General features: G+C 55.1%; 1 protein-coding gene and 3 non-coding genes across 5 annotated transcripts; all 4 read left to right on the plus strand.

Annotated features, from left to right (window-relative positions):
• Positions 1 to 2,254: 2,254 nt before the first annotated feature.
• On the plus strand, positions 2,255 to 13,182 carry RPL3 (ribosomal protein L3). Of its 2 annotated transcripts, none has more exons than XM_037513536.2 (10): positions 2,255 to 2,276; positions 7,706 to 7,898; positions 8,667 to 8,835; positions 9,394 to 9,529; positions 10,514 to 10,700; positions 11,253 to 11,413; positions 11,848 to 11,949; positions 12,302 to 12,397; positions 12,759 to 12,878; positions 13,082 to 13,182. In XM_037513536.2, the coding sequence occupies exons 2-10, from the start codon at positions 7,859 to 7,861 to the stop codon at positions 13,124 to 13,126; spliced, it is 1,056 nt and encodes a 351-aa protein (XP_037369433.1). In that variant the 5' UTR covers positions 2,255 to 2,276; positions 7,706 to 7,858; the 3' UTR covers positions 13,127 to 13,182. The 2 variants fall into 2 exon arrangements, with proteins under 2 accessions (XP_037369433.1, XP_054552006.1); XM_054696031.1 differs by lacking the exon at positions 2,255 to 2,276 and adding an exon at positions 6,774 to 6,829.
• LOC119248504 (small nucleolar RNA SNORD43) lies at positions 7,247 to 7,310 on the plus strand. Its single transcript, XR_005125936.1, has one exon. It is a non-coding gene; the product is annotated as a small nucleolar RNA SNORD43 (small nucleolar RNA).
• On the plus strand, positions 9,338 to 9,393 carry LOC119248516 (small nucleolar RNA U82P). Its single transcript, XR_005125947.1, has one exon. It is a non-coding gene; the product is annotated as a small nucleolar RNA U82P (small nucleolar RNA).
• Positions 10,756 to 10,849, plus strand: LOC119248514 (small nucleolar RNA U83B). The gene has a single exon (XR_005125945.1). It is a non-coding gene; the product is annotated as a small nucleolar RNA U83B (small nucleolar RNA).
• Positions 13,183 to 15,035: the final 1,853 nt, after the last annotated feature.

The following is a 15,035-nucleotide window of genomic DNA, read 5'->3' on the forward strand; positions in this document are numbered from 1 at the left end:
ATGGTCCATGTCTGCAGAAACTGGCAGTGACAATTTTTTTTAAGAATTATTTATTTATGCATACAAGAGGTGGGGTACAGGCCAAAGATACGGGGGGGCGGGGGTGAGAGGATTCACCAGAGACAGAACAGGGAGAAGAACAGGCAGATCTACTGAAATACACTGCTGAGGGGAGCAGTGGGCAAGTCAGGAGAGGTCTGTGCCATGTGGGTAGCTCCCTGGCTGGGGATCGAAATCGTGCTGCAGTAGCTGTGGATATCTTGATAGTTTGTGTCTTAACCCCTTGCGCCACCAGGGAGGCCCGGTCCTTTAACAAGAGGACATGAGGCCTGGGGCAGCCAGCATGGCTTCCCAGAGCAGGTGGTTTAGGAAGCCTCCTGAAGAGCCACCCCGTGGGGGATGAGCTGAAGTGCGGAAGCAAATAAGCCAGAGGAGACTGCTACTCTTTCAGCGATACGCTGGACCCTGAGGGATTATCCAGTTCTGTAAAGGCTTCACCCTAAAACCATTTTATAGCTCTGTACATTATAGATAAAGGCTAGCAATGCCAATAATTCTCATTATACAGGTGCAAATAAATCCTGGCCAGTGGAAGGACAAATGACACAGTTATATATCCCTTCTCCCAGGAATCTTGTCCACATTTTACAGAAAAGGAAACTGAGGCTGAGAACTGGGTGAGGAAGTTCCCCAAGGCCATTCTCTAGTGCAGAGCTTACACCAGGTCCCCAGTCCAGCCCCAGGGAGGCCTGCAGCTTGTCTCCTCCTGTGGCCTCACTCTACCAGCCCAGTAAAGCCCTAGGTGGACAGATCTGAAGCCACCCAATATCTCACTGACAGATCAAGCCAGAGACGTAGCACCAGGCGCCAGCTCACACTTGGCCATTTATTTTAAGATCTGCACAAAGAGAGACGCAGCAAAGAGATACAGAAGAACAATGAGAAAGCAGGTCATCTTGACTTGCTGCGCAAGGGCCTGCTTGGCCGAAGACCTGCAGGCCATCTTGCTGGTCCTACTGCTCTGGAAGCGGGTGGTAAAGGGCACCTTGGTGGCCCCAAAGCTGCTGATGCCCTGTCTCCACCCACAAGGCACAGGCTGATGGAGGCTGGAGAGAGCCTGCTCAGGGCGGTGGGGTCAGGTCCCGGGAAGCGCCGGCTAAAAGGGATGGTGGTGGCTGGGAGGACGGCGGTGACTTCATCTAGGTCCTCAGAAGCTCTCCAGTGTGGGCCTGTCCACCCCAGAAATTGGAGGCCACGGCCCCGCATGGCCACCCACAGCCTGTCTAGGCAGCGGAACAGCAGGGACACGGCCACCTGCTCCAGCACAGCCTGCGGCAGTGGCTCCAAGGCCTTGCTGTTCTTGTGGTGGAGGCTGACCAGACCGAAGTAGGCCCACTGGGCCATGGAGAGCAGTGTCAGTCTTGCCTGCCACTGCCAGAGGTGCCAGAGCTGCAGTATGCAGCAGCGGGTTCTGTGGATCAGGGTGGGGAGCAGCTGAAGGCCCCAGCCCCACGCGACGGTCAACAGCTGCCACACAGCCTGCTGGGCGGGCGACAGTACCCCTGAGCACAGCCTCCTGGCCAGGACGAGGGTGAGCCCCCTGGCCACCTGCAGGCTGCCGCTCCACAGGACACAGAGGCCCGGCATGCAGGCCCGGAGGCAGTGGGAGGCCCTACTCGCCAGCAGCAGACCAGAGAACTTCACCAAGCCTGGGCCGCAGAGGAACAGAAGCAGGAGCCGCCAGATGCTGCTGGCCAGGCAGCTCCTGCTCTGCAGGCACCTCCCTGGCAGCTGGCAGTGGAGGAGCAGGGAGCAGGAGACTTCATGACGCGGAGGCACTGTGCCCAGCTTCCTGCCGCAGCGGCGTGGGGCTACACTCATGCCACCAGGTCATAGTAACTGACCCTCTGGTCCAAATGTGCTGGCACCTGGGCCAGTGACTTTGCAATGATCTGTGACAGCACAAAAGATCAGGAGCTCGTGTCAAAGAGGAGGCATTATTGCTTCAGTGACACGCAGGCACCGTTGAAAGTGAGCTGTGCTTATGCCCTCGGCTGACAAAGCGACCAGAGCCTGCTGTGCTGGGCCTGCCCGGGGCCAAGCCCATGGGAGCAGGACAGTCCCTGCGGATGTACAGGGACGAGAGGGACACGGACCCAGCCTTGTGACAAACTGCCTCCCTCGGTCCCTCTCTCACCCCGCTGCTTCCCCACTCTCCTGACGCCTCCTCGGCTATGCCTGCACCTCCATAGATGTAGAGAACATCAGCCCCTGAGGTACTAGAACAAAAGCTAGGACCCCCCCCTTTTACTCTGTTGACCGGAATCAAAGTCTTAATAATCATGAGGCAGAGTCTGTTAATAACTGAAGTGAGGACTTAAACCTGTGAAGCAGGCCGACAGGCTTTATCCTGAGTCCTGTCCCGACCATGACGAGTCTGAGTTGCGTATGCACAGGGTCAGTGACAGAAATGTTCTGCTGGCTTGGGTCTATAGGCTTAGATCTCTCAATCTCCAAGTCACCTTGACCTAAGATTGGTTGTTGCTATTTATGTGCGGGGCAGGGGGAGGGCAAATGTTGGGGTTTAATCACCTTCCTATTTTTAAAGAACACAGGGCAGAGATGAGAAGGCTGGGGCCCAATGTTGAAATCTTCTTTGCCAGCCCCTTAGTCGTGAGCAGGATTAGAAGGCTGGTCTAGCCCCAGGCAACAGATTTGTGCCCGGCTGCGTCCCAGAACAGGGCAGAGCCTGTGCTGACTTCAGGTCTATGCAGATGGTTTTTCTTGCTTGTCTGCTAGAGGGGATGGGGCGTGGGGAGTGGGGGTGGGGGGTGGAGGATACGGGAGTGGGGGGCTGCAATATGTTCACAGCTCCTTATTGAAATGGAATTTTGAAAATGAGTATTGATGGAGGCCTATTTGTACACAGTCAGTCCACTTCTGTTAGCGCATGGCCGGAGATCCCAAACTACTAGGGACTCACGGCAAAGGAAGCAGACTCTTCCTGTGAATGATTTTTAATCAAATTGGTGGGCAGTGAGAGGAAGAAAGGATTTCCAGTAGCAGACTCCTGATAAACTCCAAATCCCAATCTTCTGTGGGCAAATGCCCCGGCAAACAGCCCCGGCAAACACCCAAAAACTTGCCACCAGTCTAAGGTAGCTTCTGGCAGGGAACCACAAGAAAGGGGTTAGATTGGTGCCGGCCCAGAGAGCTGGAACAGGAGATATTCGAGACTCAAAATATAACACGTAATCCACACTGAGGTTGAGATAACGGGTGCCATTGTCCCCGCCAAGGTCCAGGAGCAGCCCCCCATGTGTCTCTCAGCCACATCTCTCCCAAGTACCTCTACATGCCTCACCTCCACATGTCTCCTTCCAGCAAGACCAGGGTGCAAGCTGGAGCCAGAAAAGCGAGAGCAAGCAGGCCTACCTGCCTTCCATGTAATGTCAGGCCACCTGGCCACTCAGCTCAGCCCCCAGTTCCCAGCAGTGCCCCTGCTCAGGGAGGCTGGTTCTCATACACAGGGCCTTGTCCTCCAAGGCAGCCGCAGGTAAGTGGGGGCAAGGAAAATGGTGCCTCCCTTCATGGAGGTGTACTGTAACACTTCTTTCCAGACTGTGGATTTTATCTTTGGATTTACTCCAGCATCAGGGATCAGGTAACCCAACCTCCATGTTTTGGCATCTTGTACACAGCTCACAGATTGGATCGGCATGTTACGCGAATTCATCAGCCTGTGCTGAGAGTACACAGACCTTGTGGGTTCACTGTGGGATGATGTTTGAGGCATCATCAGTTACGTTACACTCTGGTCTGATCAGGAGAACCCTGTCTTCTTGGAGAAATTTCTTGCAAGTCTTATTTCAGGTACAATGGACTCCTCTGGTTTGTTTTTATCACGTAAACACTGTGAATCATGTTACTAATCATAATTTATCTTTTTTTTTTTTTTTAAACATTTTTTATTTTTTATTTTTTTATTTTTTTTTAATTTTCTAGAGGCATGTCTTATTTATTTATTTATTTATTATTTGTTTGTTTGTTTGGTTTATACATGCACTGGGTACAGTCAGAAGCGTGGGAGGGTGAGAGAATTCACCAGAGCCAGAGCGGGGAGCAGAGCAGGCAGAAGGACCGAAGTACACTGCTGAGGGGAGCAGCGGGCGGCAGGAGAGGTCTGCTCACCATGTGGGACCCTCCTCCGGTGGCCGGGGAGCAGCCGGGGATCGAGCCGGCTGCAGAGGCTGCAGGCAGCTTCGCAACCCAGCACTCAACCGCTGCGCCACCGGGGAGGCCCCATAATTTATCTTTTATTTGGCCGCATGAAGACTTGGAATCAAGTGGGAGACTGGCCTGGCATAAACAGAATTCCATAATGTGTATCTTGGGTGTGATCTGTGGCTTCAACTTATTTTCCCTTTCTTACTTGTTGAGTTATGAACATCCCAGGATGTTGCCTTAGATATGTTCTTAGAAGAAGAAAGGATGGTGTTAATCCCATAAAGGAATCCAAACCTACATATCTAAATTAATCTACCCCTTCTAAAAGTGACACCATTGACCAAATATTCCAAAGTGACTCCTGCCCTCACTGCTTCCTCTCCCAGCACCCACCCCAACGCCTCATGCAAGGTCTCCAGATCCCGCCCATCTTAAATAGCTCCCGATCTTGCCCCTTCAAGTCCACCTCCACCTCATTTTCCAGGTCACCCTCCTTGATGACTTACGTGGAATAGTGAAAAGCCCTTTCACCCTATCCTTACCTGCACTGGCCTTTCCCAAAACACACCAGTGCTCAAACACTTCCAGGGCATTCTATTGCCCTCAGGAGAAAGTTTCAACCCCAAACCATAACACTCAGAGGGTCTGAATTCTACCCACCTTCCTAAGCACGTCTACTTTTCTGCTGCCACTGTCCCCTGCTCTGGCCATAACAGTCACAGTAGCCTTTGAGTAGATCTTTTATCCTCTGTATCTTTGTGCACATCACCCCCTCTGCGTGGAAAGCTGCTCTTTTGCCTGACAAAAATCCTTCCAGACCCGGTGCAGAGGTTTGAGGCAGGAGGAAGACTCAGGGGAATTAGTAGTTCTCCTCTGAGACCCCAGTCATATTTTGCACAGGCTTCTGTTTCAGTTGTTACGTAGACAGACCGGTGTCTTCCAAGGCGGGGCCTGGTGGCTGCTTCACTTCTGTACAGCACAGCCCTGCTTGGGGCTAGGCAGAACAAGTTCCGGACACATTTGTTGACAATGACTGAATCCCATATTTGACAGATGGGAAAACTGAGGCCCATGGCAATAACCCAGTGGCTACAGACAAGACAGTGCAGGCCTACTGGTGCTCTGCTTTTCTCTTAACTAGAACAATTTGCTCGGGATCTTCAGTGACATGGCTCAATCTTTTAAACTCTCATCACAATTTTAAATGGTCTTATTTGGTGCGTGATGGTGGCTGTGCTGTTCTCTGTACGCAGCCTGGCACCGTGCCTGGCACAAGGAAGCCTTCTGGAAGAATTTATTTGAGTGAATGGGGTACTCGGGATCTCAGAGCTCCTTTCCCAGTAAGGGGTTACTGAACCCCAAGTCTCATGCTGTGAAAAACTCAACCAACTCAAACAGATTTGAGCTGTCCTTTATAAATGGTGCGACTTTTGTCAAGTTATTATCTCTTAGCCTTAAAGCTTAATTTTCTTTGTAAGAGGAGACAAAACAGGTCATAAACTCCTGTCTGCAATTCTGAAATTAAAAAAAATTGCAAATCGTTGGCAAAAACTAAACTGACCTGATTTACTAAGCAGCAAAGTCAGTCTTGAACTGATGTGAGGCTATTTATATTTATCCCACTCCTTGTGAATATTCATTTTTCCTTATAGGATTAATGTGTTTCATTAGAGTTTTGGGAGGATTACATAACACACAGCATGTGTACCATATTGCAGGATATTATTTAAAAATTGAAAAAGGCTTAATTTGGAAACACATCTGGCCTAGCCCGAGGGGTTAAGGGTGAATCCTGAGCAAGCACCCCGGGGCCGGAGGGCAATTAGGAGCCGCGCGGGAACTCAGGCGGGGACCCGCAGGAGTCTGGGGAGCCCTGCAGAAGGTCTGGGGCCCCGGGATCCTCGGCTCTGCGCGGCGGGGGCAGCTGGACGCCGGGCCTGGGGCCGAGACCCCCGCACTGGCGGGGGTGGCAGGCGTGAGGTGTGAGGGAAATCGGGGCCCATCACGGCAGTGGCACAGGACTGGCGGCAGGGCCCTGGGGTGGCGCCAGAAAACCTGCGTTTCATTCATTCTCTGCAACCCAGAGCCGGCGGGAGGGGGCGCCTCCTTCCACCTCAAGGCGCCTGCAAAACGCTAATAACCCCGACCTGGGAGGCGCGGAAACGGGCCACCTCGCGTGGGCGCGCTTTGGAGCTACAGCCCCAAGCCCGCCGCTCGGTTCCGGGAGTGAGAGCGTTTCGGGCAAAAAGAAGCGACGCGCTGTTTCCCCGCAGCCTGGCGGCGCGACTCCTGAAACGAGGTTACGGCCCAACGTCGTGCGCCAGTCCCTTTCCAGCCCAGCGTTCGCGAGCCTCGCACCAGGTTTGGGCTCAGCCGCTTACCGTAGAACCCAACTCCTGCTTCCGAGGTTGACGTCTTTTCGGAACGGACGCCGGGAGCCGCTGAGCATGCGCGGAAAGAGCGTTTCCCCCCTCCCGGTCCCCGCCCCGACGTCCTCCGCGGGCGCGCGCTCACACGCCGGAAGGGGCGGGGCTAGGGTGGATTTATATAGTGAGCATCTGCCTGCGGCCGACCTCTACTGGCGGCTTGGGACGGAGCTATGGTACGTACCACAATGGCGGCCTGCCCGTCTGTATGGGCGGCGTGGCTGAATCCGTGGCGCATCGCCGGCATCGCGGCTCGGCCCGCGTCGGGAATCTGTTATGGGAGCACAGGCGACTAAGCTCGCTCCCTGGTTAGGCCTATTTTCTTAAAACTTCGGCAGCCCGTTCTGCCGTTGGTCCTTGTGGCCGGCGCCGGGTTGCAGGCCCGGGTCAGACAAGCCACGTATGATTTCTGGGCCTCGGTTTGATCAGTTTAGTGCTAATCAAGGTTAGGGCCCGTCAGCGTTGGTGCCACTCGCTAAGCTGGGAGGTGCAGCCAGGGCGGGGGTGGGGGGAGGCTTGGTGCGAGGCATGGGGGGGGCCTCCCCAAAGGCTTGGGCGGCTGCTGCAACTCAAGCCTCTGGAGCGCCAGATGCCACGCGTGATGAACTTCTTGACGGGCGGACAGAGACTCTGTGCTGATTGTCAGGTTCTGATTTGGCTCTGGAGTTCCGGTGGCCCACGAGAGCAGTGTGGCGGGAGGCCCCCCTGGTAGGCCATTTTCTGCTTCCCAGACCGGGAAAGGGATCAGCCTTGCTTTTTAATTAATTAGTATAAGATATTTTTGAGTGCTGGCACCTGGTGTGGTTTTGTCTAATTTCGAAAAAGGAACGTGCTCTTTTAAATAGTGAGCGTTGGGGATCAAGGCCAGTGTAGAGGAGCACTGCCTCCTACATGTGTGATCCTCCAAAAAGCCAGCCAGGTACCCGAGGTTGCTGGGTGCCTGATAAGTACCCGTGGCTGGAAATCCTCTGAAAACCTAGGTACCCTGGACCCAGAGAAGTGGGAGCTGCTTACAAGTTTATGTGCTAATATTATGCGGTCATTTTCCCTAGTCTCACAGGAAGTTCTCCGCTCCCAGACATGGGTCCTTGGGCTTCTTGCCTCGGAAGCGCAGCAGCCGGCACCGAGGGAAGGTGAAGAGTTTCCCCAAGGATGATTCCACCAAGCCTGTCCACCTCACAGCCTTCTTGGGCTACAAGGCTGGCATGACCCACATTGTCCGCGAGGTGGATAGGCCAGGATCCAGTATGTATACACTGCATTCTTCAAGCTGAAGGGGACAGGAGGAGGTAGTTGAGGGTGGGGGTGGGCTGGAGTTGGGACCAAGCTGTCAGAAAGGCGGACTAGAGTCGTGTATGGCTTGACTTGTATTCCCGGGATACACCTGACTGACGCTTAATGCTTTGGGCATGCGTGAAGTCGGGGTGTGATGGTGAACACTAAAATTGTGCTAAGCCACAGCACAGCTGAAGCGCTGACTTGGGAGAGTGCACCTGCTGAGGATTGAGTAGGACAGACGTTCATTTTGGCAGCAGTGAAATGAGTGTCCTTCGAAAGCTTGATTGCGCATTTTCCGAGTCTGAGTTGTGAACAGACAGGCGTTGACAGTGTTGAGGCTTAGACCACAGTAGGTTCTAATATTAGGTAGTTAACATTTCTCTACTGAGCTTAGAGCTGTTATCATGTCCTGTTGTCTTTCCTACTGCTGTATTACATAGGCAATAAAGTTGTTTCTAGGGGTTTCTACAATAGACAGGCAGTTAAGGTATTTTATTAATTTTGGCAAGCTAGGGTCCTGGTCTGATTTCAGTTAATCTAAATGCATGCAGACAAGTACATAGTGGGGACAGCCCTAGGAGACCAGACTGATACTGAATTGATTTACATTCAAGCTCACATGAAGCAAGTTGCTTTTTTCACATAAACTGACAATTCACTTTACTGTGCAACACCCCAAGTATTTCTTGCGGGGACTATCTAGTAGCCAATTCAAGCCTACTCCTTTCTTTGCAGAGGTGAACAAGAAGGAAGTGGTGGAAGCTGTGACCATTGTGGAGACACCGCCCATGGTGGTGGTGGGCATCGTGGGTTATGTGGAAACCCCTCGAGGCCTCCGCACCTTTAAGACTATCTTTGCTGAGCATATCAGTGATGAGTGCAAAAGGCGTTTCTACAAGAACTGGTGAGGGAATGAGGGGAAGCTTGGCAAGCCCTTGGTGGTACTGGAAAGAGGGGGGGGCACTTTGTGTAGGCCTGGGGGCGGTGGGAGCATTGCTCTGGTGTTGAGTTCAGCTGTCTCGAGCAGAACCATTCTAGGGACACAGCTTGAGCAGCCTTTGGCTTCCTGAGCAGCAGCAGTGCCTTGAGATAAGGCTTACTGTTGGCTGAGCATTAAGTATCTTATTGGTTCTTGGGGGATACTGAGAGTCCAGTTACAGGCCGACAGATAGTATAATCCCAGTCCCACCAGTTGTGGTCTGCTTAATGTCTAGACCAGAGCGAGAATTGGTGTGTGAACTTGAATGTGTGGCTTACATTAACCTGTGGACCTCTGCTCAGCTCCGCTCGGCTCTGCCCGATGAGCTCCATCCAGGCTCCGCTTGCCGGTGGAAAAGGCTCCTTAGAAGCCGGCAATGAGCCCCATCCCCACGGTGTGCCTATGTGCCTTCCGCTCACCCCCTGGAGGGTTGATGAAGGACTGCACCCGGCCCCCCTCCCCAACTCTGCTCTGCTCCTGAAGGCATAAATCTAAGAAGAAGGCTTTCACCAAATACTGCAAGAAGTGGCAGGATGAAGACGGCAAGAGGCAGCTGGAGAAGGACTTCAGCAGCATGAAGAAGTACTGCCAGGTCATCCGCGTCATTGCCCACACCCAGGTGAGCAGGCAGCAGCGGGCTAAGCAGCAGGGTGTCTTCCCGTGGAGGCAGTGGTCTTTAATGGGCTCTAGCTTTGTCTATTGGGTGCAACCTTTCAGGGCTTGATTGCCTTCTGAGTGGATTTTGTGCCGTCTCCCAGTATTTTGTGGGGAGAGGGATAAGAATGGTTTGGTTCCTTCGACTTAATTTTTCATAGAAAAGAGGCCGGGGCCTCCCTGGTGGCACAGGGGTTAAAGTCTCAGCACTGTCAAGCTGTCGCCTCTACAGCCTAAGTTTGATCCCTGGCCAGGGAGCTGACCCACATGATGCAGCCAACCTCTCTTATCTCGCCTGCTGCTCCCCACTCTGTCTCTGGGGAATTATCTCTCACACCCCCACACCTCTGACCTACACCACAGTTCTCGTATTCATAAATAAAAATCAGTCTTGGGAGAAAAGACCAATGAGCAGCTGGGTTGTTGAAGTTACACAGCAGCACAGTCCAGCATCTGCCCTTGCCTTGCCCTTACCTTCCTGGGTGCCTGGGTCCCGGTTAATCACAGGTGGAGGGTGACCTGAGAAGGCAGAGCATCCAGTGCCTCCTCTGTGGGTTTTTCTGTTGCCAGCAGAGGGCACTGTGTCCCTAGTGGCTCTTAAGGAAAACCGATGGAGTGAACTGTTGACTGGGATGGACATAGTCAGGTGCCTAACTGGAAACAGGCTCGTCGGTGGTGAGATAGATAAAGGCTGCCTTCACTGCAAACTGTGCTCGTGAGCAGAGCCAGCCCCGGGTAGTTTGGGTTGGACCCTTGGTGCTTGGTCTGGACCACCTTCCTCAGTAGACAGACACGCCAGACTCCTGAGTGCTCATTCACCCCGCGCGGTTAGCAGCAGTGCAGATCTGTGGCGTGTCCCTCATTGGAGGAATTGAAGGGTGACTGTATCCGTATGGGAAGGGCCCAGCCTGGGTTCTCTGCAGAGCTAAGCTCCTCGGTTCCCTCCTAGATGCGACTGCTGCCTCTGCGCCAGAAGAAGGCCCACCTCATGGAGATCCAGGTGAACGGAGGCACGGTGGCCGAGAAGCTGGACTGGGCCCGCGAGCAGTTGGAGCAGCAGGTCCCTGTGAACCAAGTGTTTGGGCAGGATGAGATGATTGATGTCATTGGGGTGACCAAGGGCAAAGGCTACAAAGGTGAGCTGCTGCGGTGGCCCCAGTGGTCAGGGGAGGAGGAGGGCTCTCGGGCCCAGCTGTTCGGTGATGAGGCTCTGGAATGAGCGCTGGGCACAGCGCCCGAGTCACGCTGCGGAAGTATTCCTTGCTGCCTTCCTTCTGAGAACTGCTGGGCCAGTGACTGAGGTGGTATAGCGGGCTAGTGCCACCCACCTGAACCCTTTAGTTTGTAGCCTGCTGCAGAATGCAAGGGGGTACTTGAAAATGAGGCCACCCCCTGCTTGTGGGCAAATTCATAGATGCTTTAAAAGAACACATGTTCACGTTCAGGGCTGATTCTCCAAGGCCTGCTCTGGTTTCCAGTTTAGAACTAGGCGGTAGTCAGCCTGAGAGGGGAGTGGGGACGTGAGGCTTGAAAGTGACGTGCAGACTAAACTCACTTCTGTTCCTCACACTTACCCTGGTGTCGGGTGCTACGAGCACCACAGACGGTGAGCTCAGGGTGGGCATTCAGAGTAGAAAAGGGCCAGTGATCGGTGCCACACACCCAGTAACAGCAAGTGTCTGTTCCAGGGGTCACCAGCCGCTGGCACACCAAGAAACTGCCCCGCAAGACTCACCGAGGTCTGCGCAAGGTTGCGTGTATCGGGGCCTGGCATCCTGCGCGAGTGGCCTTCTCTGTGGCCCGGGCTGGGCAGAAGGGCTACCATCACCGCACAGAGATCAACAAGAAGGTGAGGTGCTGCGGGTCTGGTCCTGTGGAGATTTCCTACAAGGCAGCATATCGGTGATCCCAGTATTGGGAGTGAGTGTTCCACTCCCTTGCTGCGCCTTGGACATGTTGTGGACTTGAGCCGCTTGTGGCTGATAGGGCACAGATCTGGCTCTTGGGAGGTGGGGTTTGTCGGTTGCCACCCTCATCGTGACCCAGGGTGAGAGCCATCCTCTTTGGAGAGTCCTTGTCTCAGTTGTGCGCTAGTAGCTTTCGTTTAGGCCCAGCCAGCTTTGCTTTCTGCACTGAGTCTGGGGTACTGCTCACTAGATTTCCCAGAGTCCTTTGTACCTAGCCCATGGTGGGGGTATTTGTCCCTAGTGGTGTGTGGGTCTCCTGGGTTCTCTTACCTGGCTACTCCTTCCCAAACATTTATATTCACTCTCTGGCCTTCAGATCTACAAGATAGGCCAGGGCTACCTCATCAAGGATGGCAAACTGATCAAGAACAACGCCTCCACCGACTACGACCTGTCTGACAAGAGCATCAATCCTCTGGTGAGTGAGGGAGTGTCTTGCCTCTCCTGGATCTGATGGGGTTATCTCCCTCATACTTGGAGAGTCTGCCTGAGACCTTGCTTTTGGGAGGGGTCCCTGGAATTACTGGCGCCTCACTGCCTTATGGGGGATGTGTCTGCAGGGTCGGTTAATGTGTTATCAGAGCCAGCATCTGTCAGTGGTTGTTTGCTCCCTGTGAGTGGCCTCCTGGGGCTGGTGGTTAGGCATTGGAAGGATTCTGGAATTGGCCTCTGGCCCCACTAGCACTGTGAGCTGCTTGGCGTCTGCGAGCTGCCAGGTTGGGTCGCCAGCAGCAAAACCTGTGTAGACCTGACGGCCTTGCTGCTTGCAGGGAGGCTTTGTGCATTACGGTGAAGTGACCAATGACTTCGTTATGCTGAAAGGCTGCGTGGTGGGGACCAAGAAGCGAGTGCTCACCCTTCGCAAGGTGAGGCTGGATCCTTCTGGTGGGGGAGGAGGGTCTTGTGGAGGGGGGGTGCAGTATGGGTCCCAGGCGAAGGCTGGACATTGTTTGGAACTGGAGTTCAAAGGAAAAGAGGATTGTCGTGCTTGTAACAAGAGCTTTGAAGTCTTGCTGGGAGGAAGTGCCCAGTCTGGCCTCCCTGCTTCTGTCTTCATGCGTTTCCTCATCCGTCCGGCGCTTAAAGGGAGGTGGTGGGGAAAGCCAGCAAGACTAGAGGTGTGGGGAGTGCTCCACCCAAGAGGTACCAGTTCTTTGCGCTCTTGACAAGGAGCCTGTGAGGTGAGAAAGGCCTTGCTCTTGACAAATTTCCCCCGTGGGTCCACAGTCTCTGCTGGTGCAGACCAAACGGCGGGCCCTGGAGAAGATTGACCTCAAGTTCATTGACACCACCTCCAAGTTCGGCCATGGCCGCTTCCAGACTGTGGAGGAGAAGAAGGCCTTCATGGTGAGCATCTCTGCATTGCTGAGGGGCTGGCAGTGTGGGCAGCTGCTGCTGCTGCCTGTCCCCAGCTGGCTCCTGGGGTGGTGAGAAAGCACTGTGCTTGGGAGGCTGGGAGCCTGCCCTGGGGCCTGACCCCTGTTGGGATTTGTGGGTCATTGCTGACCAGCTGTCCTCCCGCTAACCTTGCCCACTGCACCTCTCCACAGGGACCACTTAAGAAAGACCGAATTGCAAAGGAAGAAGGAGCTTAATGTCACCAGCCGTCAGCGCAGCTGGTGGGATCTTAATAAAAGTTACTTTCTAGTGACCTGTCTCCGACTGCTTCCTGGCCCTGACGGCCTCCCCAGGGGCTGTAGGGTCTGTGCCCGCCCTGCCTGCGCTCCCCTTGGGATGGCCTTGCCCTAACCCTTGCCTGCTGCAGACCACGTGGGGAGGGTGGGGAGGTAGAGCCTGGGTCAGCCTCACTGCTGAGGCCAGCTTGGCATTTGAAGATGCGCGGCAGTTGGGTCGGCTGCTGCCATGCACAAGTTGTTTGCACAGCTTGGGTGGAAGCTGGAGCTGCAGGGGAGGCAGTGAGGACTGGGTGTTCTGGTGTGGCACATGGCAGGCCAGACCCTGGGTCCGCTGAGTGTACAGATGAGTAATTTGGTTACTAATCCATGCAGGAGGGTTCCAGTCAAGGCTTGCTTGGGTTCTTAATCCAGCACAGCACCTGGCCCTAGTAGGGAAACACCAGGGAAAGCCTGTCTACCTAGGTCCCTAGGCTGCCCAGCTCCACTATGTGAAGAGGCTGAGTACCTGTCTGGAGTGCCCAGTTGGTAAAGGCCCTTCGTCCCTGCATTCCAATCCTGCGGGCTCTGGGGTCCCTCCATGCTGGTGAAGGCTGGGGCTGGGCTGTTAGAATCTCCTAACTGCAGGCCTCTGACTTACCCAGCTCCCCTGACCTGTGTGGCCTGCAAGCCCTGGCAAACTGCACTTGCTCATTGACAGCAGAGTTTGCCCAGATACAGTCCTCCTGTCAACTTTGCCACAGCAGCTCCATCCAGCTGAGGGCAGGGGAGCCAGGAGCAGCTAATACCTGACCAGCCCCCTCCAAGTAGGGCTGGGGTACCATATGCACACCTTGAGAGACCCAATCAGCCTGGTACCCCTGGGAAGGGAATAGGCCTGAGACCCAGGGGCAGTTGCTGAAAGCGCACCATGGGGGTCTGGTGAGGGGAGTGAGCTGGAACGGCAGCCTCCCCTCTTCCCCCACATTCAGTCCCCACCTAGCTCACTGTACCCCCAGGTCCTGCTTGGAGTCCAGGTCCACACCCTGTGGCCTTGGACCAGGTCTGGACCCTCTCTGGGCTGGGGTAGGGGGGACCCTTTCAAAGGCCGAAGTGAGACCCTCCAGCGAGGGATCTAACCCTTTGGTCTCGTATCCCTCCCAGCGGTGGGGTCCCAGCGCACTTAGGCCAGCGAGGCGCTGCCCCGCCCTGCCCCTCAGCCACTCCGCCTTCAGCCCCGCCCTGCCCCTCAGCCACTCCGCCTTCAGCCCCTCTGGGCCCGGCCCTGGAGCAGCTGCAGCTGCGCTTCAGTTCGGAGCCGCCAGGGGGTGAGAGTGGGCAGCACCCGGCAGGGCCAGCCCCCCGCTGGAGGGCCTCACCTCAGCCTTTGGAAGGGTGGGGTCCCCCCACCCAGCTCTCGGATGCCCCACAGTCCTGGGAGTGAAGCCCACAGCCAGAGGGCCCGGACCTGGCCCAAGGCCACAGGGTGTGGACCTGGGCTCCACTGAAGCAGATTCCTGGTTTCCAGGTCCACCGGGGACCTGGGGGTACATTGAGCTAGGTGGGAACCCCACCTCATGCCCTCGCCCATCCTGGTGGCCCTTGGCCTCCTTGCCTGTGGGTCTCCTCCCACCTTAGGCCAGCCCCAGAGCCCAGGTGCCTGCCCAGCCCAGGTGGGAAGGGCTTTGCTGCCTGGGCCTTGCCCCCTGTCGAGGGCTCAGTGCCCTTGTGGGGATGGCCAGGGTGACTGCGGCTGTGGGGTCCCGGGGTAGGAAAGAGTAATCTGACCCAGCCCCAGCGCAAGTGTGTATCCCAGCGCCCCTACACACTCAGCACCCCAGGTGAGAGGCTGTTGCCACAGCCATATAGGTCCCTGCACACGGCACACTTG

Source organism: Talpa occidentalis, unplaced genomic scaffold (assembly GCF_014898055.3).
Source record: "Talpa occidentalis isolate TD23 unplaced genomic scaffold, MPIMG_talOcc4v2.1 talOcc4.16, whole genome shotgun sequence".
NCBI classification, from domain to species: Eukaryota; Metazoa; Chordata; class Mammalia; order Eulipotyphla; family Talpidae; genus Talpa; species Talpa occidentalis.

What these genes read in the sequence shown, in the direction of transcription:
- RPL3 (XM_054696031.1), top strand. An exon ending in GGTGGATAGGCCAGGATCCA is followed by an intron (nt 7,899 to 8,666) that starts GTATGTATACAC and finishes CTTTCTTTGCAG; the next exon opens with AGGTGAACAAGAAGGAAGTG. An exon ending in GCACAGAGATCAACAAGAAG is followed by an intron (nt 11,414 to 11,847) that starts GTGAGGTGCTGC and finishes TCTGGCCTTCAG; the next exon opens with ATCTACAAGATAGGCCAGGG.